Raw genomic sequence first — 25,596 nt, 5'->3', positions numbered from 1 at the left:
GAGAGACAGTGGTAAATGTATGGCATAGCTGTGATTATAGTCTCCCTGGTTCTGTTGGTGGTCCTGGCTTTCACTGAATATCAGCTCCAGCTCATATTTTACCACATTTTAGCCTCCTCCCTTCTCATGCACCAACTTTTTTTTCCCTCCCCTCAGCGACCACAGCACAAGGCGTCACTCATCTGCTCATGAGAGCAGCCATTGACTTGAGTTTGACTCCTCATCTCAGAGACGGGATAGACGGGGTGGAGCCAGCCATTCCACAGAAAAACCATTTGCCAACACCGAGCGGGCGGCCTGGTTTATGTTACCATGCAACTGCGAGAAGAAGAAGAAGATGAAAAAAAAAGCACACTCAGGCATAATATTTACACTGTTGCTTTATTTTCCGAATGCACCTCCAAGAGAGAGGGTGAAGAAGTGTGTGCGCCAGAGGGAAGAAGAAGAAGAAGAAAGGGTGGTGGGAGAGGTTTGTTGCCTGCAAATGTGACGCGTATATCTGTTTGGTTCCCCCATAAAGCCTGTTTGTGAAAACCTTTTTCTTACGCAGCTGAGGTGAAGTGGTCCACCCCGAAAAGACACCTTGTCGACATCACTCATTAGAAACTCTGACCTCTTCAAGTGAAGTTCACCGTTTCCCCCCGTTAAGCGGCGCAGGTCGCCCCCGCCGGCCTGGGGAGACGCCGTAGCCGCTCCTCTGCTAACTCCCTCCCCTTCCCTTTGCCTTCTGAGGCTGTCAACTTAGTATCTGTCTTCCAGCCGCACCTGGTTTGAATTACTGCGCAAAATTTAGCGTTCAAGTCTCCGGCGATGGATTGCTCTTGAGTGGTACAGTGGAACCAATTTTGGAGGTGCAAAAAGAAGAAAAAGTTTGTCAGCCCTCATAGACATTTGCTTTGCTGAACACCTGTGAAAGTAACCCGGTGTGAAAATGGCTTCTCTTGATGAATGATGATAATTTAACCATCATTGTTTATTAACTTTAGCTTTGTTATCAAGTTGAGGATTAGAGTGATCCACAGTAAAGTGAAAAATCCAGCGCATATCTTTCTGTTACGCATGTTCCTTAGCTGGTGTTATTCAGTGATTTGATTACAATTTATGCAGATGACATTCTGTTGCACATGCATACCTTCAAACAAATTCTGGCATTGTAGAGTTCAGTTTGTAACGCTCGCACCTTCTTGTTTTATTATTGCTTCTTAAAATCACCACAATATCTCCTTAGATGTTTTCAAATGGACTTTGGTTCTCTAACTTAAACATGTCGTAAGTAAGCCTGTCGCAATTAGTCAGTTAATTGGATGATAAATTAAATGATCTGGATGATTTCCATCCAGATTAATATTTTTTGAAGGAAAATTGGTGTACAAAGACTTAATAATCCATTTTATTAATGTGGTGGTTTTCATTTCTGTTTTATTTATTGTTTTTGGTTTTACTTTTGGGTAATTAAAATATGTTCCAGTGTGAAGTGTTCTTTACAAAATTAGAGTTTACTGGTCTTTGGGAGAGCAAACTTGCAGTATTACATCTTTATTTTTGAAAATGACCTCAAAACTATATTATCCTGTATCGCAATAATTACTGTCGATACAGAATATCGGCAATATTTATTACCGATATCCTGTATCGTCCAGCAATATTTGTTATCATGACAGTCCTGGTAGTAATGACACATTCCTTCTATCTTCAGCTGAGACACCAGCAGTGGAGTTTGGTGATGGAAAGCGCCGTGCCGTCGGACCGGGGAAACTACACCTGCGTGGTGCAGAACAAGTACGGCACCATCAGTCACACCTACCAGCTGGACGTGTTGGGTAAGCATCTACTTTCACTTTAACTCACCAAAGCTAACGGTTATCCTTCAGTTGCCCACGTTCAGCTCCCGTTATTCAGTCTTTTTATTACGTTTTATGCCGATGATATTCAGTTGAACGTGTTTGTAAGCAACACCAGTTTGAAAAGTGAGCCTCTTGTGTCGACAGTTATTAAAGTTGCAGTAAAACGGAAACAGATTGTAGCTCCACCTACAACAGTATGAACTAAGCGGACATGGAGAGTTAAAAGGGACAAAATTATTATTTTTTTTTAATTAATCACTATTTCACTAGCAGCAATATAAAATCAATCAGTACATTATTAAGTAAAGTAATGTGAAGTAAATAAAACAGATCGGTGTTGGCCCCGCCCACAGCACCGCCCCTTGATTTCTATGGTGGAGTTTCAGATAAAATGACTTCACTGTAACGCTGCAGGAACAGGAACAATGAAATAATTAAATTATCTAATTAGATGGGTATAAGTTTGTATGTTTTATTTTGTAGTTCCTATCATTTATTTTATGCAAACAATTTTTTTCCCTAAACTCTAGGTTTAATAATTTAATAACATATTTCATAAATACATTTTACATTAAATAAATGATTAAAATATTTAGTTAAACCTTTATTTATTTCATTTTACATTTAAAAAAGTTTTTTTAAACTAAACTTTGTCCTGTTTAACCCTCCATAAGCCTGTATATCATCTGTCTGTCCAACCTTTTTGGAACTTGTAAAATTCAATGTCACTTTGTTGACATTTGTTTACAGTGTGAGGAATGTTGCTAAACTCAGACCTGTTTTGCTGTCTATTAAACTAGACAAAATTGCTCATGTTTTTTTCATGCTTACAGTCTTGTTTACTGGCCTAAACAAAGCGTTCGCTTAAACATTTACAAGTCCTTTAAAATTCTGCGGCCAGATTATGAGCTCGTTCTAACAAGAGAGCTCACTCGACTCCTGCTTCGTCTGCGTTTCGCTGCTTTCCTGTTGTGCTCAGAATTCATTTTAAATTGCAGCATCTCACTTAAATATCCAGGGAATAATTTATCTGTCTGATCTGGTTAAAATTTTTTTTTTTTTACTTACCGTCTACGCTTCCCCCCTCAGAGCGCTCGCCCCACCGGCCGATCCTCCAGGCGGGCCTGCCAGCCAATCAGACAGTGGTGGTGGGCAATGACGTGGAGTTCCACTGCAAGGTTTACAGCGACGCCCAGCCGCACATCCAGTGGCTCAAACACATCGAGGTGAATGGCAGCCGCTACGGCCCTGACGGCGCCCCCTACGTCAACGTCCTGAAGGTGGGTTTGGAGCCACACACCGTGGTGGGTTTACGTCTTAATGAGCCAGCCTGGAGCCATGCTCAGCGCGAGATAATTTTACACGTTGTTAATCTTTCCTAAATGTCGTGTTTAATGAGCCTTTGCAGAAGGGGGGCCACGGGGTTTCCTTCACTGCTCTTAATTGAAGAGCTCATTGCTCGAACGGTAAAGCATCGTTGCTACACACTGGAGCGTGTGGAAGTGTAGAGCCATTAAGCTAATGATATCACTGTAAATCAAAGCAGATTTCTGCTCTTACTGCGAGTGTGGCGTGTGATGAAGCATCTTGTTGCTATTTTGGAAGAGTTGTTCCACCCATGAAATAAATTCATCACTAGCTGCATCTCCATTGCAAATGTCCGCAAATCCTTCTCTATATTCTGCTGATGTTGGAAAAAAATAAAATAAAATTTGCAATTGCAGTGATTCCATTAATAAGGAATTAAATTAAAATCATGTGAATAAATTGAATTACAAATCATGCAGTTACATGAGATGCTCATCATTCAGCCATCAGAGGAGATGTTGGGGTCTCATTCAGGTGCTGCAGTGACAAGCCTCTTATACTTTGGAGCGGCTACGTATGCAGCGTTTTGGGAAAATTGTTGTCGGCCATTTTACAGAGGAGCTATGGACTCAATACGTTGGAATTAGGGGATTGCAGTTTTCTGACCAATCGCCGATTACCGATCTTTAAAAAGCCTGACCCGCCAATGGCCGACTCCATGTTTACCCATGTTTTTTTGTCTGAAATGTTGCTAAATATAGCATGAAAGTTGCTGAGTTGGTAACAGTGGAGTGAGTATTGTTAAGTGATAATCAGTGGATAAGATTGTAAGCGTGTAAGCCGAAATTAAGGAAACCAGCTCCAATAAATCAGCCCAACAACTTTTGATGAACTGTGATGCTGTGAGGAAAAAAAAGACAAAAACAAACCATCATCCTCCTGCTACTTCCTGAGGTTTTCTTCAACGTTTCCACCAGTTGCAACATCTGAAAAAAGTGTTACCATTGCAGTTTTGTGAAGTAATCAAATTTTGATATGGCCAAAAAAAAAACCCACTTCATTTAGTGTCACTTTTTCTTTTTAGCACAAACATACGTTTTTTTCAAAATTGGCATGTTTCCATTAAGCAAATTTGATTTCCCACTTTCAACTTGCACAATTTTATGCTTAATGAAAACACAGCTACTGAAAGAAGCAACTTCACCTGGATTCCACCATAAACATTGTTTTTTTGGGGGGGTTTTCAAATGTTTTCTGGTTGATGAGGGAAAGACTCCCTTTGCAAACCAACAGGGCTTTTGCACCCTCCAGCTTTTTTTTTTTTTTTCTTTTCTTTTCTTGTCCCTCTGGAGAGAAGGAATAAAAACAAGCATCTGGTTTGGACTAAGTTAACTGCTGTGGTGGCGGCAAACGCAGGGAGGGAGACGGGCTCAGCTAACCACCGCTGCCGTCAGATGTGCTGCGTCGCGTGGTTTGAGGAGGAGGAGGAGGGAATGAGAGAGCAAAGAGGCACCCAAAAAAAGCCATGGAAAAAATGAGTGAGGGAACCGAAGGAAGGGCAAAGTCAGCAGGGAGAGAGAGAGAGAGAGAGAGAACGTGTGACAGAGTGCCGGGGTTAGATGAAGGCTTGTGTGTGAAAAAAAAAAAGAAAAGGAGGCAGAAGAGGGATATTAAGACCAAAGAGTTGGAGATAGAAACGGAGAGAATGGAAGGAAGGAATAAGAGGGAAGGAAGATCATGGGGCTGTTTTCCCTGAATCTATCCTCATACATCTTTCTGCAACAACACAAAAAAAGAAAAACAGCAACAGACGGAAAGACTTTCTTCGGCTGCAGTCATCTCTTATCCTGCTTATGTGTCAAATAAATTGTCTCACCTACGAAGGAATTTGTCATAGCAGCACATCAAGTCGCCAAAACACTATTTTTGGGGGGATTTTTTTACAAGACAGGATGAAATTTTATCAATTCAGTTTATCTGCATTGCGACAATTCTCAAAAAATGTCGTCTCGAGACGCTTTACCAAAAAAAAAGTCATTTCAATCCAGTCACTTTATTTTTCAAATTAAACTTTCCACATTCACTCTTTGCTGAAGATGTAGCGACAGTAAACAGTCACTTGTGTTGGGTTGCTGGCTTTTCAGCAATCCTTCATACTGAGCATGTGGCGACAGTAGAGAGGAAAACCTCCCCTTCAACAGGAAGAAACCTCCAGCAGAACCAGAACCTGACTTGGTACAAGACGCCGTCTGCTACGAGCAACTGGAGGTTTGAGAAAACAGAGCACAGACATAAAAAAAAAAAACAAGAAATGATGGAGGAATACGTTCTATGTGAAAGAAAAGTTAACAGCAGGAGAGTTGTTGGCTCCGTGAAGGAATCACAGCCAGATTGTCAGACCAGATGTGGCTTCTACGGAGACAAAAAAAGAAACAGTTCAAATAATGCAAATTGGCGCCAATTTTCTTCATTTTAGGAGATCTGTGATCGGCCTATAATTACATGCGAAGCCGATCTTTTCTATCTCATCAAAGGTCTAAAAATCAACCACTGTCTTCTTCTGCTCTGCTGTGAGAGGTTTGACTGACAGACCGGCCCACCAGGTTCACAATTAACAACAGTCAACCCACTGTTACCAGCTCAGCAACTTTCTTGTTATATTTAGCAACATTTCAAGCAAAAAAAAATTGGCCAAAATTGGTATTTAGAGGTCAAATTTTTTAAAGATCGGTAATGGGGATCGGCCAGTGAAATGCAATCGTTGAACCTTTTATTACTATTGAAAATACTTTGTTTTTTGCATTTTACGTGTTCTCACAGGATGAAATTGGTTAAAAATGATGTTCTTTCATGGTATTAACACAAATGTTTATAATTTTAAGCAAAATCTTGTTCCATGATTTTATCACTTAAAACGGAACATTACCAATTCTAACTAAAGCAGCTAAAATTATTTGTTATTACAATTAGGAGGGTTTTATGTCTTGATGCTATTTTGATTTTGGTACGAAAACAAGTACAGATAATAAATATCCACTAATAGTTTTTAAGTGCTTGGCATCCTGCATTTATTTAGCAAGCTGCTTGTCCCACTTGGCCTTTTTATGCTCCCTTTATTCAACCATGATTGCAGCTGGTTATTCTTTCACCGGCCGTTTTAGCACAGCAACTTAATTGTGTTACATTTTAATAGAAAAAAATATCCTGTGGAAGACATGTTAGTATATAAATCATCCTGCAGACTCGGGAAGAGTGTGTGAAAAACTGATTACTTTAATTTAAAAAAAAAAAACAACAAGCTGAAATGGAGAGATGAATGGGCAGAGAGATGGAGTGTGAAGGGGAGGAAGAGGAGGAGTGGGGGGGAACGGCTCCATCGGCCCAGACTGAGGCTCCAGGCTCTATTTTCGACCGCCGCATAATTGAAACAGTATTTACAGAAACTTGTGTGTGCCTCTCTATGAGGACTCACCACAGCTCATTCAGACATGATATGCTCTCTCTCATGTGTGGCATTTAAACACAGCTCGGGGTGGGAGGAGTGTCTCTCTTTCTCTCTGTTTTTTTGTTGTTGTTTTTAGGGGGTGGGGGAGATGATCTGTAGTGCCTGGAAAAAGACTTAACGTCGAGGCGAAGAAGAGGAGTCAAACACTGGATGTTCATTTAGCTACATTAAAATCTGATTTGCTTTCCTTTTTATGTGCTGTTTAATAATTTAATCCCATCTAGGGCAGCCAGTAGTTGGTATGCATTCACAGATGCATAAGAGATTTAACACCAGAGATGTTCACACATCAGTTCTTGAGACTGCGAGTGAAATTCACTTTTATTTCTACTCTTTAGTCAACTCAGCTCACATATGAATAAAAAAAGACTAGGTTTTCTTAAGCTGCTGCTGTTTTTGTTGGGTTTTTTTTTTTTTTTACAGAAACTTCATTTCCATTAAAAATGTGTGCAAAAAAAAACAACAACACAATTTTGCAATTGTGGTGTTTTCATTAAGTAAGAAGCACAATTAAAATCACATGTGAATAAGTTGAAATAAGTTGAAAAACATTCAGGGCCATCATCCTCCAACTGCTTCCTGTTGTCTTCTTCTTCGTGGTTTTTACCAGTGGCAACATCCAGTTGTTGATTGTGTGACTCGTGTGATGCAGAAAAAAAGTGTTTCCATTGCATTTATGCTAAGTAAACCAATTTCGACTGAAAACCATCTCACCGCTTGCCGAAACTTTTTATTGAAAAAGGAGAGTTTCTTTTTCTAATTTGCAGCGTTTCCACAAAGTACATTCATTTTCATAATTTCAGTTTGTGTAATTTTGTGGTTGAGGCAAACGCAGCTACTGAAGGCGCCACAGACTTTGAAAAAATACTATTTCATAATTGCAGTGTTTCCATTCAATAAGAAATGCTGTGGAACTCGCATGTGAATTAGTTGATGGTATTAGTCTTTTTAAATCACAGTTCATAAAAACATTAAAAACCAACTACTTCCTGCCATCTTCTGCTTCTTTGTAGTTTGCGCCAGTGGCAACATTCAGTTGTTGTGACTCGTGTGATGGAGAAAAAGTGTTTTGTGAATTAAATAACCACCTCATCCTTCCACCAAAACATTTTATTGAAAAAATAGTTAGCCTGTTTCCACCCAGTGAATTTATTTTCGACATGTCCAGTTGCACAATTATATGGTCAATGATAATGCAGCTACTGTGTTCTTACAAGACTTTCCCAGGCCTCATCGTACCTCTCAATTTTCCCTTCGCAGAGTAATGTCAGTAAACACACCGTGGCTCGCAGTATTCTGAAACTGTCCAACGTGACAGAGAAAGACGCCGGGAAGTACTGGTGTCGTGCCTCAAACTTTGTAGGCATGTCGGAAAAAGCTTTCTGGCTAATGGTACACAAACCAGGTAAATACTGAGCTGCTAGCAGGAACCGCCTTCACCTGATCTGACGCTCTCCGCTGCCTGCAGGGTTCCTCTTGGTTGTGGGTCTGCTTGACTTGCTAATAGGACAAACGCACGCACATTCCTCTACTGGGTTCAAGTAATCACATCTGGCTAGTGAGTAGCTATCACTCATTTTAACTCAGAGCGCCATGTTGACCCTGATCAATAGCAGACACAACATTGCGTTCTTAATTGCTGCCATGGATTCAAAAGTCTCACTCTCGCACACAAATATGCCATAAATCTAAAACCTCACTGACCAAGCCTCCCTCAAACACACAGATTGCTATTGATTTCCCATGGAGGGCATTCTCCCGCAATATTAATGGCGTTTTATATCAGAGTATGCGGCACGGGGCTGTGATATCACTGAGGCACTTTGACTGCTCCTTGTTGCGGTAGCATTAGTCAAAGTAGGAAAAATCATCATTGAAGTGTTTTTTTTATTTATTTATGTATTCATAATGCAGTTTGATAAAAGTGCAGTGTGTCAACCTAAGTTTTCAAGATTATTGAAGAGAAGTTTTCTTTGTAAAAAAAGCACAAAATTGATTTTCTTATACATATCTGAACATAAATTGAGACAGTAAAACAGGAGAGGTATGAAGTGGTACACAACTGATTATCTTTCTGTGTAAAGCACAGCATTTTCTGCCTGTAGTTCTTACTTAATTCACAAGTGGGCTTTATCCCCACAGAATGATGCTGCCACCACCATATGTCACCATGGGAATGGTGTATTAAGTTACAAGTCAGATAAATGGTGGCAAACCTTCTCTTGTTTCTGTTTCCATTAAATAAACATTAGGTTACATGTAAACGTCTGTTCAAAACACATTTTTAAAGGTTCAAAAATTGCATCCAAATTTGTACCAAATGAAAACAACAAAAGTTGTCTCACAGCAGGGAGGATGTATAACCTTCATGCACTTCGAAAACTTGGACTGTCCTTTTAGTGATGATTGTTATAATTGCTTCAAATTCTACAATATTAATAAATGTATTTCATATACAGTACAGACCAAAGGTTTGGACACACTTTCATTGTATTCAATGAGAAAGTGTGTCCAAACTTTTGGTCTGTACTGTATATCAATGAAACGTGGATTCAAATTTGGGGATTTCTGTGCAGCCATAGTCCTGGCAGAATTGGAAATGGACAATGAGAGCATTTTTAGTGGCTCAGTTTACAATCACAAGCCGCTATTACAACTTTGTCTTATTAAAAATATCACGTTAAAGTTGTGTCGTCAGCTGGTCACAGATACTTGCACCTTTACCTTACACCAGCAGTGGGCAGCGCAAATTAAAAAGTTAGTTGTGCGAACCCTAAAACACTAATCACAAATATTAGTTCTGCTAGCGCTAAAGTGCTGTAGCAACACAGTATGTAGCGGAAACTAATGCTAATGAGCTACATTCAACCATGTTGATACTCACAATGCGTGCCAGTGACCAAAACTTCAACACAAATGTCAAACTTTATTCAACTAAATGTTTACTAAACAGCCAAGCAAATTAGCACTTTAATTTAGGGAATGCTAAGGGTACTGAATGTTTCCAAAGTTAGCTGAAGCACTAAATGAAAAATTAGCTCTGTTACTAGCGCATTAGTGGAAGTGTGCCCACCACTTGCCTTATAGAAATAAATGCTGCTGTGAAATACAAATTTTTTCAAATGTCTTTCTAATTTAAAGTTAGCATCAGCCCCCCCACATTCATACACACACACACACACACACACACACACACATTAAAGAAATAGCTTCATTCTGTTGAGATAAGCACAGCTGGGTAACGGTGCTTCTTTGGTATTTTCAGCTGTTGGTGGTGGCAAAGCTGACTCCTCGGCCCTCTCCTCTTCTTCAGGGCGGTGTTTGGTGTTTATTTTAATAAAACCTTTTGGGCTCATGGAATCTCCTCTCTACATCCTTCTGCTCCATCTCTATCCCCCCTCCCTCCCCCACAGACGGCCGGTATTAACACAACAGATAAGGAGCTAGAGGTTCTCTTCTTGACCAATGTAACTTTTGAGGATGCGGGCGAGTACACTTGTCTGGCGGGGAACTCTATCGGCTTTGCTTACCACTCCGCCTGGCTGACGGTGCTTCCAGGTATATTCCTCTTCACCACACAGGCTCTCTTGTTGACTCTTGTTTGTCTCTTTCATCTTCCTCTCATGCAAATGTTTACAGGAGTATTCATACGGTGCAGTGTCTGTAACTTACTGTGTATTTTAGTGGATCATTACCAACAATTTGAATTTCTTTAGCACATGTTATTATGTCTTCATTTGAAAAGACGAGGCATGAAATTAAAACGCCTCTGCTGCTCTTTGATCACTTTAAATCATCTGTTCAGGCATCTTAAGGATAAGAGACAGTGTAAAACATCTCTTACGCTTGATGTCAATAATTGCCTCCATTTTTGGAAACGGCTACAATTACTTGCCGCAGCTCTGAAATTAAAATGATGCATGTGTCTTTATTGCGCAGAAATAAGTTTCTGGTGTGTTTGTGCCGCTAATAAAAAGCTAAACTGTGCCTTTGATGTTTCTCGGCCTCCTCCCTTCGAAAGCAGTGAACTCGGGCAAAGACGACTACTACGCCGACATCCTCATCTACCTGACGGGCTGCGTGCTCTTCGTCTTCGCCGTGGTCATCGTCTTCCTCTGCCGCATGAGAATGACCACGCCGAAGACTCTCCCCACACCACCTGTGCAGAAACTGTCAAAGTTCCCCCTCAAGAGACAGGTAACAGAAAGTAGATACAAGATTTGCACAGTGCTTTCCCTTCCTTTTCTCTCTTGTCGGTTTGGGCGCCAAAACGCCCAGCTGAGCCGATTTGATCCGGATTCACTTCATGGCAACATGCAAACGTATTCACACTCTAACCACAAACGTTTCATTGAGATTTTATATGACATAAAACAAAAAGTAAACACATGGCATCCATGTATGTTCCACCACATTTTATTTGATACCCATAAATAATAATAGTTAGTATTTTTTTTCTTGACAAAAAGTATTATTGAACGACTTGCCTCACCAACAATCAAGACAAACCATCGTCGATTAGTTACCAATACTTGTGGAAGTGGTTGCCAAGTCTTATTGATTTGTTTCAATTTGTCTATGAATAAGACCTTTATTCCTTCCAGGTTAGAGGGGCTAACCATTTCCTCCAGCTGAAACTGAATAGGTTTTCACGTTACCAACATTTATCTCTGTGTTCCCTCTGTTATAAACATAAGAATTCCCGTTCTTTCTCTACATCTCCAGACAACGTGTGACATCACCGATGCTAGCTGACCTGAGAGAACGATGACAACTTCCCCAATAGCAACACATTCCTGAAAACCTTTCTCCATTGTTCCGAGACGTGTGGTCCATGCTAGTTTACAAATACTTTCTGTTTTTTTTGTAGCCATGCATCACATCATCATCTGACAAAATTACCCTTTGTCGTAGCCTGGTTGGTTTGCTCTAAACCAGTAGATGGAGACATGGCTAATTTTCTTTATTCTTTTTTTTCTTCTTCCTTGTGACATTTTAAAAGTTTGCTCAATATTCGCCATGACAGTTAGATGGATGCTCTATTTTGCTTAGGTTAGGTTTGTAATGTGATTCTGCATGGTCATGCAGCACAATACATCGGCAACGACATTAGCATCGGCCGTTATTAGTCATTTTTGTAACGCATCAGTATCGTTCCAACAAACACAAATAGTCCGATATTAATGACAATATCGAGTGATGTCATCACTAATTTTCACATCGGTTCATTGCAAATGACAAAGTGCGAAAAAGTCAAAGTACAAAATACTACATGCGGCACAAATGAAGTGAGAGGGGCATCACACACCTGTCTGTCATGGATCTTCCTCTTGTCCTGCTGGGATCCTGTAAGGCATCACTCTGCTGACATGTGTTCACATTTATCTTGGAGCAGATTCAGTGCAGGGATATTCATGCCCTCCTCCGACTGTCAGTGTCAGTTTTAGATTTCACTGTGAGTGTAACAACACACACTCTCCCTCTCACACTTAACTGTTTAGAGAAACACGAAGTGGAGCAGCTGCTTCACCACAACCTGCAGTTGGACAAGCCTTTTCTCTCCTTTTTTTGTCTTTTTCTGCTGGAACTGCTTAGAAAACAAGATGGAGTTCAAATTTGCAGCAACTCTTTTAACATTTTGGTTGCTATGAGAGTAAGAAGGTGGAACGAAGAGTAGCCTTGAAGTTATTTCCGTCATTTGTTTTGGCAGATTTAACTTGGTTGTTTATTCACTATTCATGAAGGCAAGAGAACCTTTAAAATCCGAACGTTTCCACTCATACAAACACCCAATTCAACGGCTTCGTTTACCTGCTGGACTCTGTTTGCTGGAAAAGTCGACTCTGAGGCTGTTTTGATCCAATTCCAGCCTTCCAGCTTTGTAATTGAAAGGTTGCGTACTTCTAGGAGCACAAGCTTGGACATCACAAATCAGTTCGTGGAAAACAACAAAGCCGAGAGTTTAGCTGTAACCATTGTCCTTTTGGTACATAATGAAGTCTTGCTTGAGTCCAGTAGATCCTCATATAGCAGCCTGTAATTCTGCTCTAATTCTTTCCACCTTCATGGTCTTATAAGGTAGCGGAGGGAAAGTTCTTATTGCATTTTTCTATAATCTCATCTTCAATTTTGGGAGGCTAATCTCCCAGTTTTCTCCTCTCTCTTTCATAACTCAAAGTAAATCTCCTGTAACCCCCAGGCATGTTCTGTCAGATATTACTTTTATGCTTTTCAAATTGGGGTTTGAGATTTATTTTTTTTTTATGCTTAACATCATACTCCTCGTTTTCTTAAAGTCATTGTAAGTAGGCTTGGTGTTGCAGGCCTAGAGGGCCAGAATCGGCAGACTGACACCAAGATATCCATCAAAAAAGCAGGAGTGGGCCCCGGGCTCCGCCCTGTGGGTAGATAGATGGTGGGAGGATGTGGGGCCCCCTGCAGCCCCCTCACTCAGAGGCAGAACCACGGACCTGGAGCTGGAGGTCACTGATGGATGGATGTCTAGGCTTGAAACCCTTTCAGCCACGGCTTCATCCTGCACACAGCCTCAGGCTGCAAAAGTCGCGTCCAGCAGTCATGTCCATCCTTTAGAACGTGCTGATCGGGGCAGTAGCCCAGGGCGCCAATTTATTTGGAAGGCCCAGACTTTCTTCTTTTCTTTTATTAATACGTGTTTTCCATTGCACTTTATATAAAACGTAAAGACCCATATCTAATTCACTGAATTCAAAGTTTAGGGATTCTTTTAAATATAGACAATACTCAAGTATCTAAAATTTAAAGGGGCAGTGTTACGCCTCTGAGGATTAGATTTGTAGTCTCAGCTGTCATGTCCTTGGGTTATGAGATTAATCATTTCTGTTTCTTTAATAAATCTAGTTTGATCCAAAGTGAACAATATAATATTTCTCCTTCCCGTCTATGTCTTTGTTAAACAAATTTCACCATGTTGTTTTCAGAGACTATAACAGATACATTTTTTTTTTGCACCCAAGCAGGTTTCCTTGGATTCTAACTCCTCCATGAACTCCAACACGCCTCTGGTTCGGATCGCTCGGCTGTCGTCCAGCGACGGGCCCATGCTGGCCAACGTCTCAGAGCTGGAGCTGCCCTCTGACCCCAAATGGGAGTTTCCTCGCACAAGGTAAGAGAGGAGCAGTCCGCACAAACTGTGACCGCTTCAGAATATTCAGACCGCTTGAACTTCTTGGTATTTTGTCACGTTACAACCTCAATATCAGTTTTCCTAAAACCCTCCATAGTGGAGAGTTTAAAGATTAAAAGCGATTTTGTTTTCAGGTTGACCCTGGGTAAACCTCTGGGGGAGGGCTGCTTCGGTCAGGTGGTCATGGCGGAGGCGGTCGGCATTGACAAGGAGAAGCCCAACAAGCCTCTCACCGTCGCTGTGAAGATGCTGAAAGGTTATCCAAATTACATTCTCCCTCTTTTAATAATCCCAAAGAAATCAGCACCGTTTCTGATTTAGCTTTGCCTTCCCTCCCCAGACGATGCAACAGATAAAGATCTATCAGACTTGGTGTCAGAGATGGAGATGATGAAGATGATAGGCAAACACAAAAACATCATCAACCTGCTGGGAGCGTGCACTCAGGACGGTGAGCCTCAGAGAAGGAGGAAGAGAAGATTAAAGGCGAACCAAGACGAATCTTTAAAGGGATGTTCTCTGTCTCACCAGGTCCTCTGTACGTCCTGGTGGAGTACGCCTCCAAAGGGAACCTGAGGGAGTACCTCAGGGCGCGCCGTCCTCCAGGCATGGATTATTCCTTTGACACCTGCAAAATCCCTGACGAGCAGCTGACCTTTAAAGACCTGGTGTCCTGCGCCTATCAGGTCGCCCGAGGCATGGAGTACCTGGCTTCACAGAAGGTCACACCTCCTAAAACCTAAATATACAAGGATACAGACAGACAGATAAAAAGATAGATTCTATATCTTCTTTTGTAAATGTACGAGTTTTTGTTTTATAGGAATGAAGTGATTAGAATTTAAATTGTTTCAAATAATTACCAGGAAAAGGTTTAGACTTTTAACGATTTAGTATTTTCTCTTAAAGGCAGGAAGTAAAGAGGCATCGATCAAAGATTTGTAACCAAGATTTTAACAACCGGCATCAATTTATTTGCATTTTTTTGCATAACAAAATATGCTCTTTTTTGATTTGGCTTTAAAACTTTGTGTTACTAAAATTGAAGGTGGAATGATTTTGACATGCCGTTTTAAACAGTTTTCAGTATCTTGGATATCACAGAGCAAACCCATATCCAGCTGAACTCTTTCACCATAAAATAATCCAGATTGTCCCACTTCCATACTAATTTGGATACTTATCCAAAAGTTTCCTGCAGTTAGGACAATCACGTCACATTTTATCCGACCGTTATGTCATCGATGTGACATGCGTCAAAATTCTGCACCAGACGAAGCCGGAAGCAGCCAATCCAGACAAACAATGGCTGAAAATTAGAATTATAAACTTGAAAGATGTTTGTGTCTTTATTACTCCTCTAAATAACGCTCTGCTGTGTGATGTCTACGTTCTTCTACGCATGCAGATTATAAACCATCCACACAGCAATCTGACTGCAGTCACAATTAGATAGTAGCATGAACAATTGGGCAAAAACATCGGATTTCAACAAAAAGATCCAAGCTTAACGTCGAGACCTGCTCAACACTTTGTTGAACGTTGCCTTATATTAACAATTTGCACATGTTGATCTTTACCTTAACTCTAAGATTAACTCCAATCTCTTCATGACAGACCAGAGTGGAAAACTCTAAAGTTTTTGCTGTCAAACAGAAATCTCATATTCCCAAAACCTTCATTTTTCAGGAAATGAAAAACTTATTTCTTCTCCATTTAGATTCGTACTGCTTGGTCAACTTTCAACAAAAATCTTTTCGTTATCCACATTCCTGAATGTAAAGCTAACCTGAGTTCATCATATTTTCCCCCTGCAGTGTATCCACAGAGATCTGGCAGCCAGAAACGTTCTGGTGACGGATGACAACGTCATGAAAATAGCCGACTTCGGTCTCGCCAGAGACGTGCACAACATAGACTACTACAAAAAAACCACAAATGTGAGTTTCATGACATCGGTACTTTGTCTGAAATGTTGGGGAAAAACTCAGGACAGTAAGAAAAATGTGCATTTATGTTACATGTTTGCTTTTTTTTATTTAATCGCAGCAATAAATCCTAAATATTTAATGTGTGGTCTCATTTCATGTAGTAGCATGTATATATTTCTGCACTGTTTTTGTATTTACAATACAATAACAGTATGTTTTATATATATATATATATATTTGTAGAAAAAAAACATTCCTTCCACTACTTTACTACAACGTAGGGGGCACCAATTAATTGGACCAGATTGTCCAATAGTTTCATGTGAAACTGATCTTATCCATCAATCTTATGGACAATGGTTGCCCTACTGTTGCAACTCAGCAACATTTTCAGACAAAATCAGCAGGTCATGCTTTGTAAAGATTGGTGCTCGTCCAGAAAGCTGCAATCGGTGCATTCACAGTATTATGCACTGCTTTGTGTTGGCCTGTCACATCAATCCTAACAGTATTTATGAAGCTTTGTGATCATATATATTAAACAAATCATTTTAAGATGAAGAATTGAAATAACATTTTGTGAAAACCAGTAAATCACTACAATCTGAATCTAAATACATGCTGCTGAATGTCTACACTGTCCTGCTCTGACTGTGATGGAGCGGAGGCAGGAGGTGGTTAAACATTGTGTGAAGGCGTTGAGTTTTGTCCTGTCTGATCCGTACAGAAAAGTTCTGCTGACCAAAGCGGTTCTGTTGTGCTTGTTTTGCTCCAGGGTCGTCTGCCCGTGAAATGGATGGCTCCGGAGGCTCTGTTCGACCGGGTCTACACGCACCAGAGCGACGTGTGAGTTTCCGCAGGCTGACCGTCTCATGCCGGCTGTCCGCTGATGTGTACAGCGGAGGAATGCGGCTGTTGAAATGTGGTGACTGAGCTTGTTAGTGTCAAGCGCAGGACTTAAACCGATGGGTTCCCGCACCAAATATCTCCAGTATGCTGTCAACCGGCCCTCAGTTGGGAATCTTTTCTGGTGGAGTTTGTTCCTAACTCCCCAATACGACACTGGAGTCCCAGCAGCTCCGTTTTCATGTGTGCAAATCTTAGTCGATGTGCTGCTTATCTCAAAAATACACAATTTTGCAATTACGACATTTCCACTAAATAAAAAATTAAATTAAAATTGCACATGAATAAGCTTGTCCACATAATAAATCATTAACAATCATGGCAACAACAGATGTAAACAGAATAAAGCAACAAGCTCTTTCTATTTAGAAGAGGCTATTAGGAAAATAGTTTTGGGCAAATTGTAGCCGCTGATTTTCCAGAAGTGTTGTGGATTAAACATGTTGGACTAACACACAACTTTTTATGAACTGTGAGGATGTGAGAGCTCTGGTGGAGCCAGCTGCACTTTGTCTGGAAAAAATCCAAAACAAGCCATCATCCTCCTACCACTTCCTGTCGTCTTCTTTGTCGTTTCCACCAGCAGTCACATCCGGCTGTTTATCATGTGACTCATGACACACACATTTGCAGTGTGGTGTTTCCATTAACCTCTTACACCCTAAGCGAGCCGAGATCACATGGCAGCTGGATCCACCGGTGGGTCCGTCGGGTTCTAGAGGTTAAATAACAAAACACTATTAAAATCTCACGTATATTAGTTGGTTCAGGCGATAAGTCACTTGCTGTGCCATCATCCTCCAACTACTTTCTGTCGCCGTCTTCCTCATTTCCTCCAGTAGCAACGTCCGGTTGTAGATCATGTGACTCGTGTGACCTGAATAAAGTGTTTCCATTGCAGTTTTCCAAAATGCATCCATTTCAATACGGATGAAAAACCACCTCATCCTAGTACAAAAAACCAAATTGCTGTATTTCCATTAAGAAAATTTACTTTTGTGTTTTCAAGTTGTGCAATTCTGTTCTCATAAATAAACATTGTTATTTTATGAGGCTCAATCCAAAAGATAAGAAAGCCGAGGTGCTCCCTCAGGTTGTGTGTTTCTCTGAGACATTCACACCTTTCTCCCCGTCCGGTCTGTGTTTGCGCCTCCTCTGATCTAAAGCCGGCGGCCCTGTCAGACGGGGAGGTCACCAAGGTGATGTAACTTGCAGTAGCTCCAGCAGCCTTTCCCCCAGCCAGCCACAGCCAGACGCTGTGTCCCCAGCACAGCCGTCCAAGCCAAACAGGGGCCCCTGTCAGCGCTGCCGGGCCGTCTGATCACTGCAGACTGGGAACGGGCCGAGAGGAGAACCGGCCTGCTCTGTTATTTCAGCAGGTCTGGATTACAGACTCCAAATCTTCGCCTGCCTTTATACAGTAGTCACTGTGAGGCAGTTTATCCCCTTCACACCGCGGAGGGCCTTCCACTGTTTGGCTTTCGGTCTGCTAGGGCGACGGTTCTAAACATTCAAATTAAGCTGTCAAAAACTCCAAACGGTAAAGAACAAATGATCGGCAGGATCACAGTTGCAAAATGTTTAGTCATATTTCAGTTTTTACTGCTGCGCAGTCTCTGCAGGATGTTTTATATGAGCTTGTATAAATGTAAGACTTTAAGTCAAGATAAAGGTGCTTAATCCTTGGGAAGCTCTTCCCACTATTAGTCCCATGAGAGTAATTATTTTACTCAGAGATCCGTCACTTGGAGATTTGTGGCTGATCTCCAGTTTTTGTGAAGCTTCCACCTGCTGATTTCCAGAAAGTACGATCAAGACTTTATCGCATCGATTTCAATTCATTATAAACAAATTTAAATGTAATTACTTGCTTTTTCTTGTTTTGTACGTACGAAGGTTCAAAGCGGAACTTCTCTATTCTTACGTTTCTGGTACGGTTGTAAATCTGACACACAAGCGACTTCAGCTAACAGCTATGGACAACAAAGTTGATTTTCTTTTCCCGTCAGGGTTCATTTAATTTCCGCTTCAAAAAATAATCTGATTGGACGCTGGACGATGGTCATGTTCACGTTGCAGATACGCTAAAAGGAAGGTCAGTGAAGCTATTCAAGGCTAAAATAGCATCTCAATGCTAACATGTAGCAGCTAGCGCAGACATCCCCAGCATCCACATATTTCTAAAGGAGGTCCATAATTTTATGCCTGCACTGTTATTGGTTTTAAACCGCTGACTGAAAACATTTCTTAAAATTTATATTAAAAAAGAAAAATTGGCAAACTTTTTTGACACCATCTGCAAAGCATATAAAATTAAAATAATTACGATGTATTTGTAAACACTTGATCCTCTTTTCCTGTGGATGTTGGTCCTACGTGTCCATTACAAAACTTTGTCAATATTTTAATGGCAAAAACACTCAATTTCATTACCGCTGCATAAGACGCACAATTAAAATTACACCAGAATATGTTGTCTTTTTACGCAATATTTGAAAAATATGACGCATCATCATCATCATCCTGTCTTCTTCGACGTTTCTGCCAGCAGTCACATCCAGCTCTTGATCATGTGACTCGTTTGATGTGGAAAAAGTTTCCGTTGCACTTTTGCGAAATAGAAACATTTTGATACAACTGAAAAACTAAATCATTCTAGCTCGAAAGCCCTCGCTCTAAATTGCTGTTTATGGTAATTCATGCCCAGTCGAAAGGCGGCTGCTGAATATGTTGTCTGCATCTGGAGATGAACTGTTCCAGTCCTGACTTCTTGTCTGTGACGACTTGGACTGATTCCGACTGGAACGAATTGAAAATAAAATAAAAAAATGAAGCACTGCAGCTTTTTGAAGGTGGCCACAGTTTTAAAAGTCAACTGAAACTGAAGAAATGAACCAAAATTGAGAGAAGAATGAGATAAGGCCCACAGATGGGGTCAGTGGAAGCCATTTTCTGAATGTTTTATTCATTCAGGCGGTGGACCAGTCGGCTCGGCCGTTCTCCGCCCTGCAGATCGCAGCGTAGATAATTAGATTAAAGTGAGGAGGGGGTCTTATTGTGATTCACAGGAGGAACCGTTCAACAATGCTCCACCCGGTTAATTGACTGCCCATTGTGTGATGACCCCCCTCATCCCCTGTTTTGTTTTGTTTTTTTTGTTTTTTTACCATTTCGGAGTGAATCAGCAGTTTTCTGAAGCTGCTGCCACAGAGAGAGAAAGGGAGTGAGATGATGGCTTGGTTTGGACTGCAGCTGGGATGGAAATGTTCAGGCTGTCAGTACACACTCTCCTCTTCACAGTAGAGTCCAGGTCAGCGTTGGTTCCTGGTAGAAAGTCTCTGATTCTTCTTTAGAATAAGATAATATAGCATATAAAAAAAAATGGCAGAAAACTCTGGGTGGAGAGATAGATCAGTTCACAGCTGGAGCACAACCCATTTTCACTGAGTGGTATCTGTAATGTCAGCTAATAGGTCACTGACTTAATGAGTTTTTATAGATTAGTATTTTATATACAGGAGACTTTAGGGAAAAACTCTTGAACCTGCTGTATTCTTAGTTGACTAGAGGACTAGAGTTATTTTTGTAACTAGCTGTTTCTGTGGAGAACTGGAGAACGGGACAAACACAAACTATCTTTGGTTTTATGTTCTGATCTGTTTGATTGCATTTTTTTTTCTTCTTTTGCATTCACAAATGCTACCAGAAGCATTTAAATCAGTTAAATTAGTTAAATCATAACTGATTTAACTGAGTTATGATTATTCAGGATTATTAATCATCTCCCTGAAACACACAGAGAAAGAAAAACTGTTTTTATTCTTTTGTGAGCTTTGACTGTTTCTGCTAACAATGTACAGCATTAATAATTTTCATCTATTTTCAACATGCTAGTATTGATCCAATAAGTAAAACTTGAGTTATGAATAACTAATACTTATTCCTATCTTGTTTCCCTTCGTGTGCGTGTGTTTTGGTCTGTCGTGTCTCATGCGTTTCCTAAGCTAACATATTTCCTAACGGCTGAATTCATGTCATGTCTGTGAGGAAGCTTGGCAGCAACAGGTGGGGGAGGGGTAGCGCTGCATTACTTTGTGACTTATACAGCTGGAAGAGAGTTTGATGGAAAACATTTCCGCCTGGCTGTGTTGTTTTAATAACCCGATAAACACCGTCTGATCAGTGTTTGGTTTTTGTTTGTGTGTTTTTGTTCAGGTGGTCTTACGGGGTTTTGTTGTGGGAGATCTTCACCCTGGGTGGGTCGCCATATCCGGGGATCCCAGTGGAGGAACTCTTCAAGCTGTTGAAAGAAGGACACCGGATGGACAAACCTGCCAACTGCACGCATGAGCTGTAAGCGTCTGAACCGACGACGGTCACACCCTCACACTGGATCCGTTTAGTCGTTTTACTGCGTTTTGGGTCACTTGAATTGATTGGCTGCAGAGTAACGGGCTGGGGCTGGCTTTGACCTTTGACCTTTCAGGTACATGATCATGAGGGAGTGCTGGCATGCCATCCCGTCTCAGAGGCCCACCTTCAGACAGCTGGTGGAAGACCTGGACCGGATTCTGTCCATGACTTCCACTGATGTGAGTCAAAGTGATGGTTTTATTTCAGGATGAACGGTGGTCATGTTGAGCAGGCAGCAGTAAAAATGGCTCCAGGATTGTTTTGGTTTTGAAGTTATTGTTCTGCTAAACAAATTTACATTTCGTCATAAAGTTTTACTGAATTGACATCAAAGAACTTACAGAAGAGTTTCAGGGCTGCCATGTGTTGTTTTGTTTTTTTCCTTAAATTTCTGACAAATAAAATCAGGATTCTGATTTTATTTATCTCAGAATTAAGGGTTTAGTCTCAGAATTATATCTTCTGTCGTCTCAAAATTATGACTTCCATCAACACTCCTAATTTTATCTCAGAATTATGACCCTAATCTCTATATGCTTATTTTTTTCTGAATTTAAATATTTTTTCTCAGAATTCCAACTTTGCTCTTAGAATTATGACTTTTTCCTCAGAGTTCCATTTTTTTTTCTTCTCAGAATTAAGAGTTTACTCACAGGATTATGTCTCTCACTTCTGAATTCTGACTTTGATCGGAAAATTCGAAAATTATTCTCCGAATTATGACCCAGATATTTGCATCCCAAGTTTGTATTTATTTATTTTTTTCAGAATTCCCAGTTTAATCTCAGAATCCAGGCATTAAAGCAGGTGGTAAACTAGGATCAACCAGTCTTGGGTACAAAGATGGGAGTTGTGCAGGAGTAGAACTAACTTTCTGGGACAAGAGGTTTTTCACATTCTTTCATACATTCATTTCTTTTTTTTCCTTTTTTTTCTCTGAAGAGTTTTTGTGGCACTAGTAGACCGTATTTTTTTGCGACAGTAGGCAGACAGGAGAGGGGGGAGGACATGCGACGTCCGAGTCAAGGACAAGGCCTCCAAACGTGGGGCGTGTTAACCCCCTGCGCCACCACAGCACGCCCCCATATATTCATTTCTGAGAAAAAACATCAAAATTCTTAGATTAAAGTTTTGACATGAAGGACAGAATTAGTGGCCCTAATTGTCTCCCGTACTCTGTTGTTATATTGGCTTAAAAATGCTTCAAATGTGTTCAAACTGTTGGTTAAAAATAAATAAATAAATACCGTTGCAGATTGTCCAAAAAAATCCAAAAACAAACCATCATCCTCCCGGTACTTCCTGTCATAGTCTTTGTTGTTTCTGCCAGTAGTAACATCCGGTTGATGATCATGTGACTCATGTGATGTGAAAACATTGCAATTTTCGCAAAATACAACTATTTTTACACGGCTGAAAAGCCACTTCATCCTAGTGTAAAAGCTTCATATTCAAAAACATGAGTTTATTATTTTTTTTTTATTGACGTTTTTCAATTTATTTTCATCATTTCAACTTGAGCAATTTGACGGTCAGTGGAACCACAGTGACTGGAATTCAGATGTGTTGAAATCTGAGCGGTTCTCTTCAGGCAGAATGTGATTTTCCTGTATTTATGTGAGCTCAGAAGAGACCATAGATAACCTTTGACCCTTCCTTTGACAGGAGTACCTGGACCTGTCGGTGCCGTTCGAGCAGTACTCCCCGACCTGCCAGGACTCCAACAGCACCTGCTCCTCCGGAGACGACTCCGTGTTCGCCCACGACCCGCTGCCCGACGAGCCCTGTCTTCCCAAACAGCCTCCCAGCAACGCCGTCATACGGACATAAGAGCCCGGCCGCGGAGGTCACGACCTCCGCTCACACTCTGTGACAAATAATCACGTCTCATAGAGTCAAGACTCCTCAAGATATGGAAATTAAGACTTCATGCAATACTTCTGCAGCTCGTCTTAAACTCTCCAGGCTTTTTTCCTCCGATTAAAAAGACACTTCGAACATTGAAGGATTTTTTTTGTTAGTTTTTTTTCTCTTTTTTTTTTGGCTGTTTGCGTTCTTTTCAGGAATGAAATTCTATTTTTATACTCTGGCCAGTCTTTTGCTACAAACAGTGGTGTGGTGAAACCATTCCGTGCCTCCTGGGATTTAAACCTCCCGGGACTGAATTCAGAAATCGTAGGCGAAGGACGTGAAGGGCATTTCGAAGGCGACCAAGTAGTGGTGCGGATCTATCTCCTCTAGATCTGCACTGATCACAGCAGAATGCTCCCTCATGAACAGAATCCAGGAAGACGTTTTCCAGCAGAACTCAGAGGAGAAGCTGTGAGAGGCGAAGCCCTCCAGCCGCAGCGGGTTTCCTCAGTGTTAACGTTTTTGGGGCTTTTTCATCCTAAGAACAGTTTGGTTTTTTTTTTTTTTTTTTCTGGCGAGGAGGATGTCAGGCCCTTTCAGTAATAAGAACAGCGCCACTTGGAGGACGTTTTTGGTTTTTTTCTATATCTAGAAAGTGATTTATTGTAAATATATAAATGCAAATATGTATCATATCGCTGTCCACAGCCATGTATGTAAAAGACAAAAACAGAAAAAAAATTACATTTAAAAAAAACACAGTTTATTTGAGAATGGAAGACACTGTCTATGCTTTGAAAACATTGATTTAAATTTTTTTTTTGGGGGGGGGGGAGTGGAAAAAGGTTTTATTTGAATAATTAACATGTATATTTGTAAAGGTATTTATAGACTTAACATGCGGTTCTTAAGTTTGAAAACTTCTAGGTTTAGGTATTTTAGTACTGTACACAAAGATTTTTATTTCGACTTTTTGTAACTTATTTTGCAACAGAAATGATTTTGTCACAAACTGGCAGACGATTTTTTTTTTGTTTTGTTTTGTTTTTTTTGATCCACCATTTTTTTTTTTTTTTGTTGGTTTGTTTACTGTCCGAAACAGAGAAATGAGAATGTATGGCAGGAGACGACGTTTCTGAGAGCGAGTGTAGTGCGACGGCCGGACGTTGACCTGTGACTCCGGAGCGCCACCCGGAGGTGCTGCTGGGTTCTGCCGAGTTCTACTTCTGGTTTCACATGTTGGCATTTGCACTAAGGAAAGAATGATGAACTCTTGCTGGGCAAGAAATAGCAGCGCATCACAGAGACCTTTCACACAGACCGTCATTCTCAAAATAAAGTGCACTTTCTGTCAATCCTAAAGTTTTAAAGCATGAATTTGACTTTTAAAAGTACGTAAATCTGACTTTGCAAATATACTCACTGCAGATTCCATCAAGTTATTTATTAAACAAAGATGTGATCAGAGTTTTAGGGTTTGTTCAAACGCCTTGTCCACACGTAGCCGGGTGTTTTATGAAGACCAATAAAAAAAATATTGTACAATTGGGATCGTTTTCATCCACCGGAACCTGCACATATTCGCTACTGAAAGTTGTTTTCATCATGCCGAACCCATAGGGGGCAGCGTAGCACAAAGCTAAGACATATATCAGCCAATCGGATTGCTTCAAAACGATCACTACTCCCTGTTTGGAATTAAAAAGCATTTGTGTTGCCAGGTATGTAGGTTTTATTAGTTTTAAATTAGTTGTCGATTGGGAATCATGTCAGAACATATATGTGGATATTTTAGCACAGTATTTGTTGCGGTCTGTAACTCACGGAACCCCAAATTTCCGTTTTCCCATATGCACACACAAATACTTCTTGTCTTGTCAAATTTGACCTGGTCTGAGTTCTTAAAATTGTTTTTAGTGATATGAAACTGAGTTTATCTGGCTACAAGTGGACTAGGCCTTAAAAACTCTCTCTCCCAAAATCCAACATATGTAAACTACGGAAAACTTTAGCATCCACAGCAGGCGTTCTTTCTTTTTACTCCGAGCTGTGAAACACAAGAGCCTTCTGACAACCTCAATCTGTTTTTAAAGGACAGAGGAATTAGAGACGCACCGATCAGAATGTTTTGGTCCAATTTCCAGTCCTGTTTTGTTTCAGAAACCTTACCTGTCAATGCTGAATGCAGCCAAATCACAACTTAAGAGCTGTGAGCAATTCTGAAACAAAAATTGATGTGCAGTTGGTCTGAAAGTGGAAGTTTTAATTTCTAAAACTGGTTTTTATGGCTTTTGTTACATATACCGGTCACTAGATGATCGGTGCATCTCTAAAATAAAGAAATGACTTTGTTTACCTTTTTAAGGGTTAGTTAAATAGGTTTGGCTAACCCATTACCTAAGGCTGTTTAGCTAAATCTGTTAGCTAGCCTGCGTTTTTTAGCTAACCCTGTTTAGCTAACAGGGCTAGCTGTCAGCTAACCTCTGGCCACACTACTTCTTTACTTCAGACTGTCTGTTGAGGTTCTATGTAGTTTACTCAAATACAGTGACTGACGTGGGTTGCTTAATTCTGTTTCCTGCTGTTTTTACAGCAATAACCATAAAATATTCATGTAATTCACAATTCTTCAAAAAGGTTTTCATTCAGTCTAATTACATAAAAGCATCCAAG

General features: G+C 40.6%; 1 protein-coding gene across 11 annotated transcripts in view; it reads left to right on the top strand.

Annotated features, from left to right (window-relative positions):
- The window catches only part of fgfr3 (fibroblast growth factor receptor 3), a 78,354-nt gene extending 53,497 nt beyond the window's left edge, over positions 1 to 24,857 (top strand). For 2 of the 11 annotated variants that reach the window (XM_044142810.1, XM_044142804.1), the window contains exons 6-18: positions 1,697 to 1,820; positions 2,934 to 3,124; positions 10,071 to 10,215; positions 10,679 to 10,854; positions 13,653 to 13,801; positions 13,957 to 14,078; positions 14,163 to 14,273; positions 14,354 to 14,544; positions 15,640 to 15,762; positions 16,529 to 16,599; positions 20,875 to 21,012; positions 21,146 to 21,251; positions 22,738 to 24,857. In XM_044142810.1, coding sequence (XP_043998745.1) covers positions 1,697 to 1,820; positions 2,934 to 3,124; positions 10,071 to 10,215; positions 10,679 to 10,854; positions 13,653 to 13,801; positions 13,957 to 14,078; positions 14,163 to 14,273; positions 14,354 to 14,544; positions 15,640 to 15,762; positions 16,529 to 16,599; positions 20,875 to 21,012; positions 21,146 to 21,251; positions 22,738 to 22,902 — 1,812 coding nt within the window. In that variant the 3' untranslated portion in view covers positions 22,903 to 24,857. Of the gene's footprint in view, positions 1 to 1,696; positions 1,821 to 2,933; positions 3,125 to 7,917; positions 8,063 to 10,070; positions 10,216 to 10,678; positions 10,861 to 13,652; positions 13,802 to 13,956; positions 14,079 to 14,162; positions 14,274 to 14,353; positions 14,545 to 15,639; positions 15,763 to 16,528; positions 16,600 to 20,874; positions 21,013 to 21,145; positions 21,252 to 22,737 lie in introns of all 11 variants that reach the window. The other 9 variants (XM_044142809.1, XM_044142800.1, XM_044142811.1 and 6 more) reach the window with 7 other exon arrangements.
- The last annotated feature ends 739 nt before the right edge of the window (positions 24,858 to 25,596 follow it).

Source organism: Gambusia affinis, linkage group LG16 (assembly GCF_019740435.1).
Source record: "Gambusia affinis linkage group LG16, SWU_Gaff_1.0, whole genome shotgun sequence".
NCBI lineage: Eukaryota > Metazoa > Chordata > Actinopteri > Cyprinodontiformes > Poeciliidae > Gambusia > Gambusia affinis.
The sequence above is the reverse complement of the archived record's forward strand: the minus strand, read 5'-3'. Positions and strand labels throughout refer to the sequence as shown.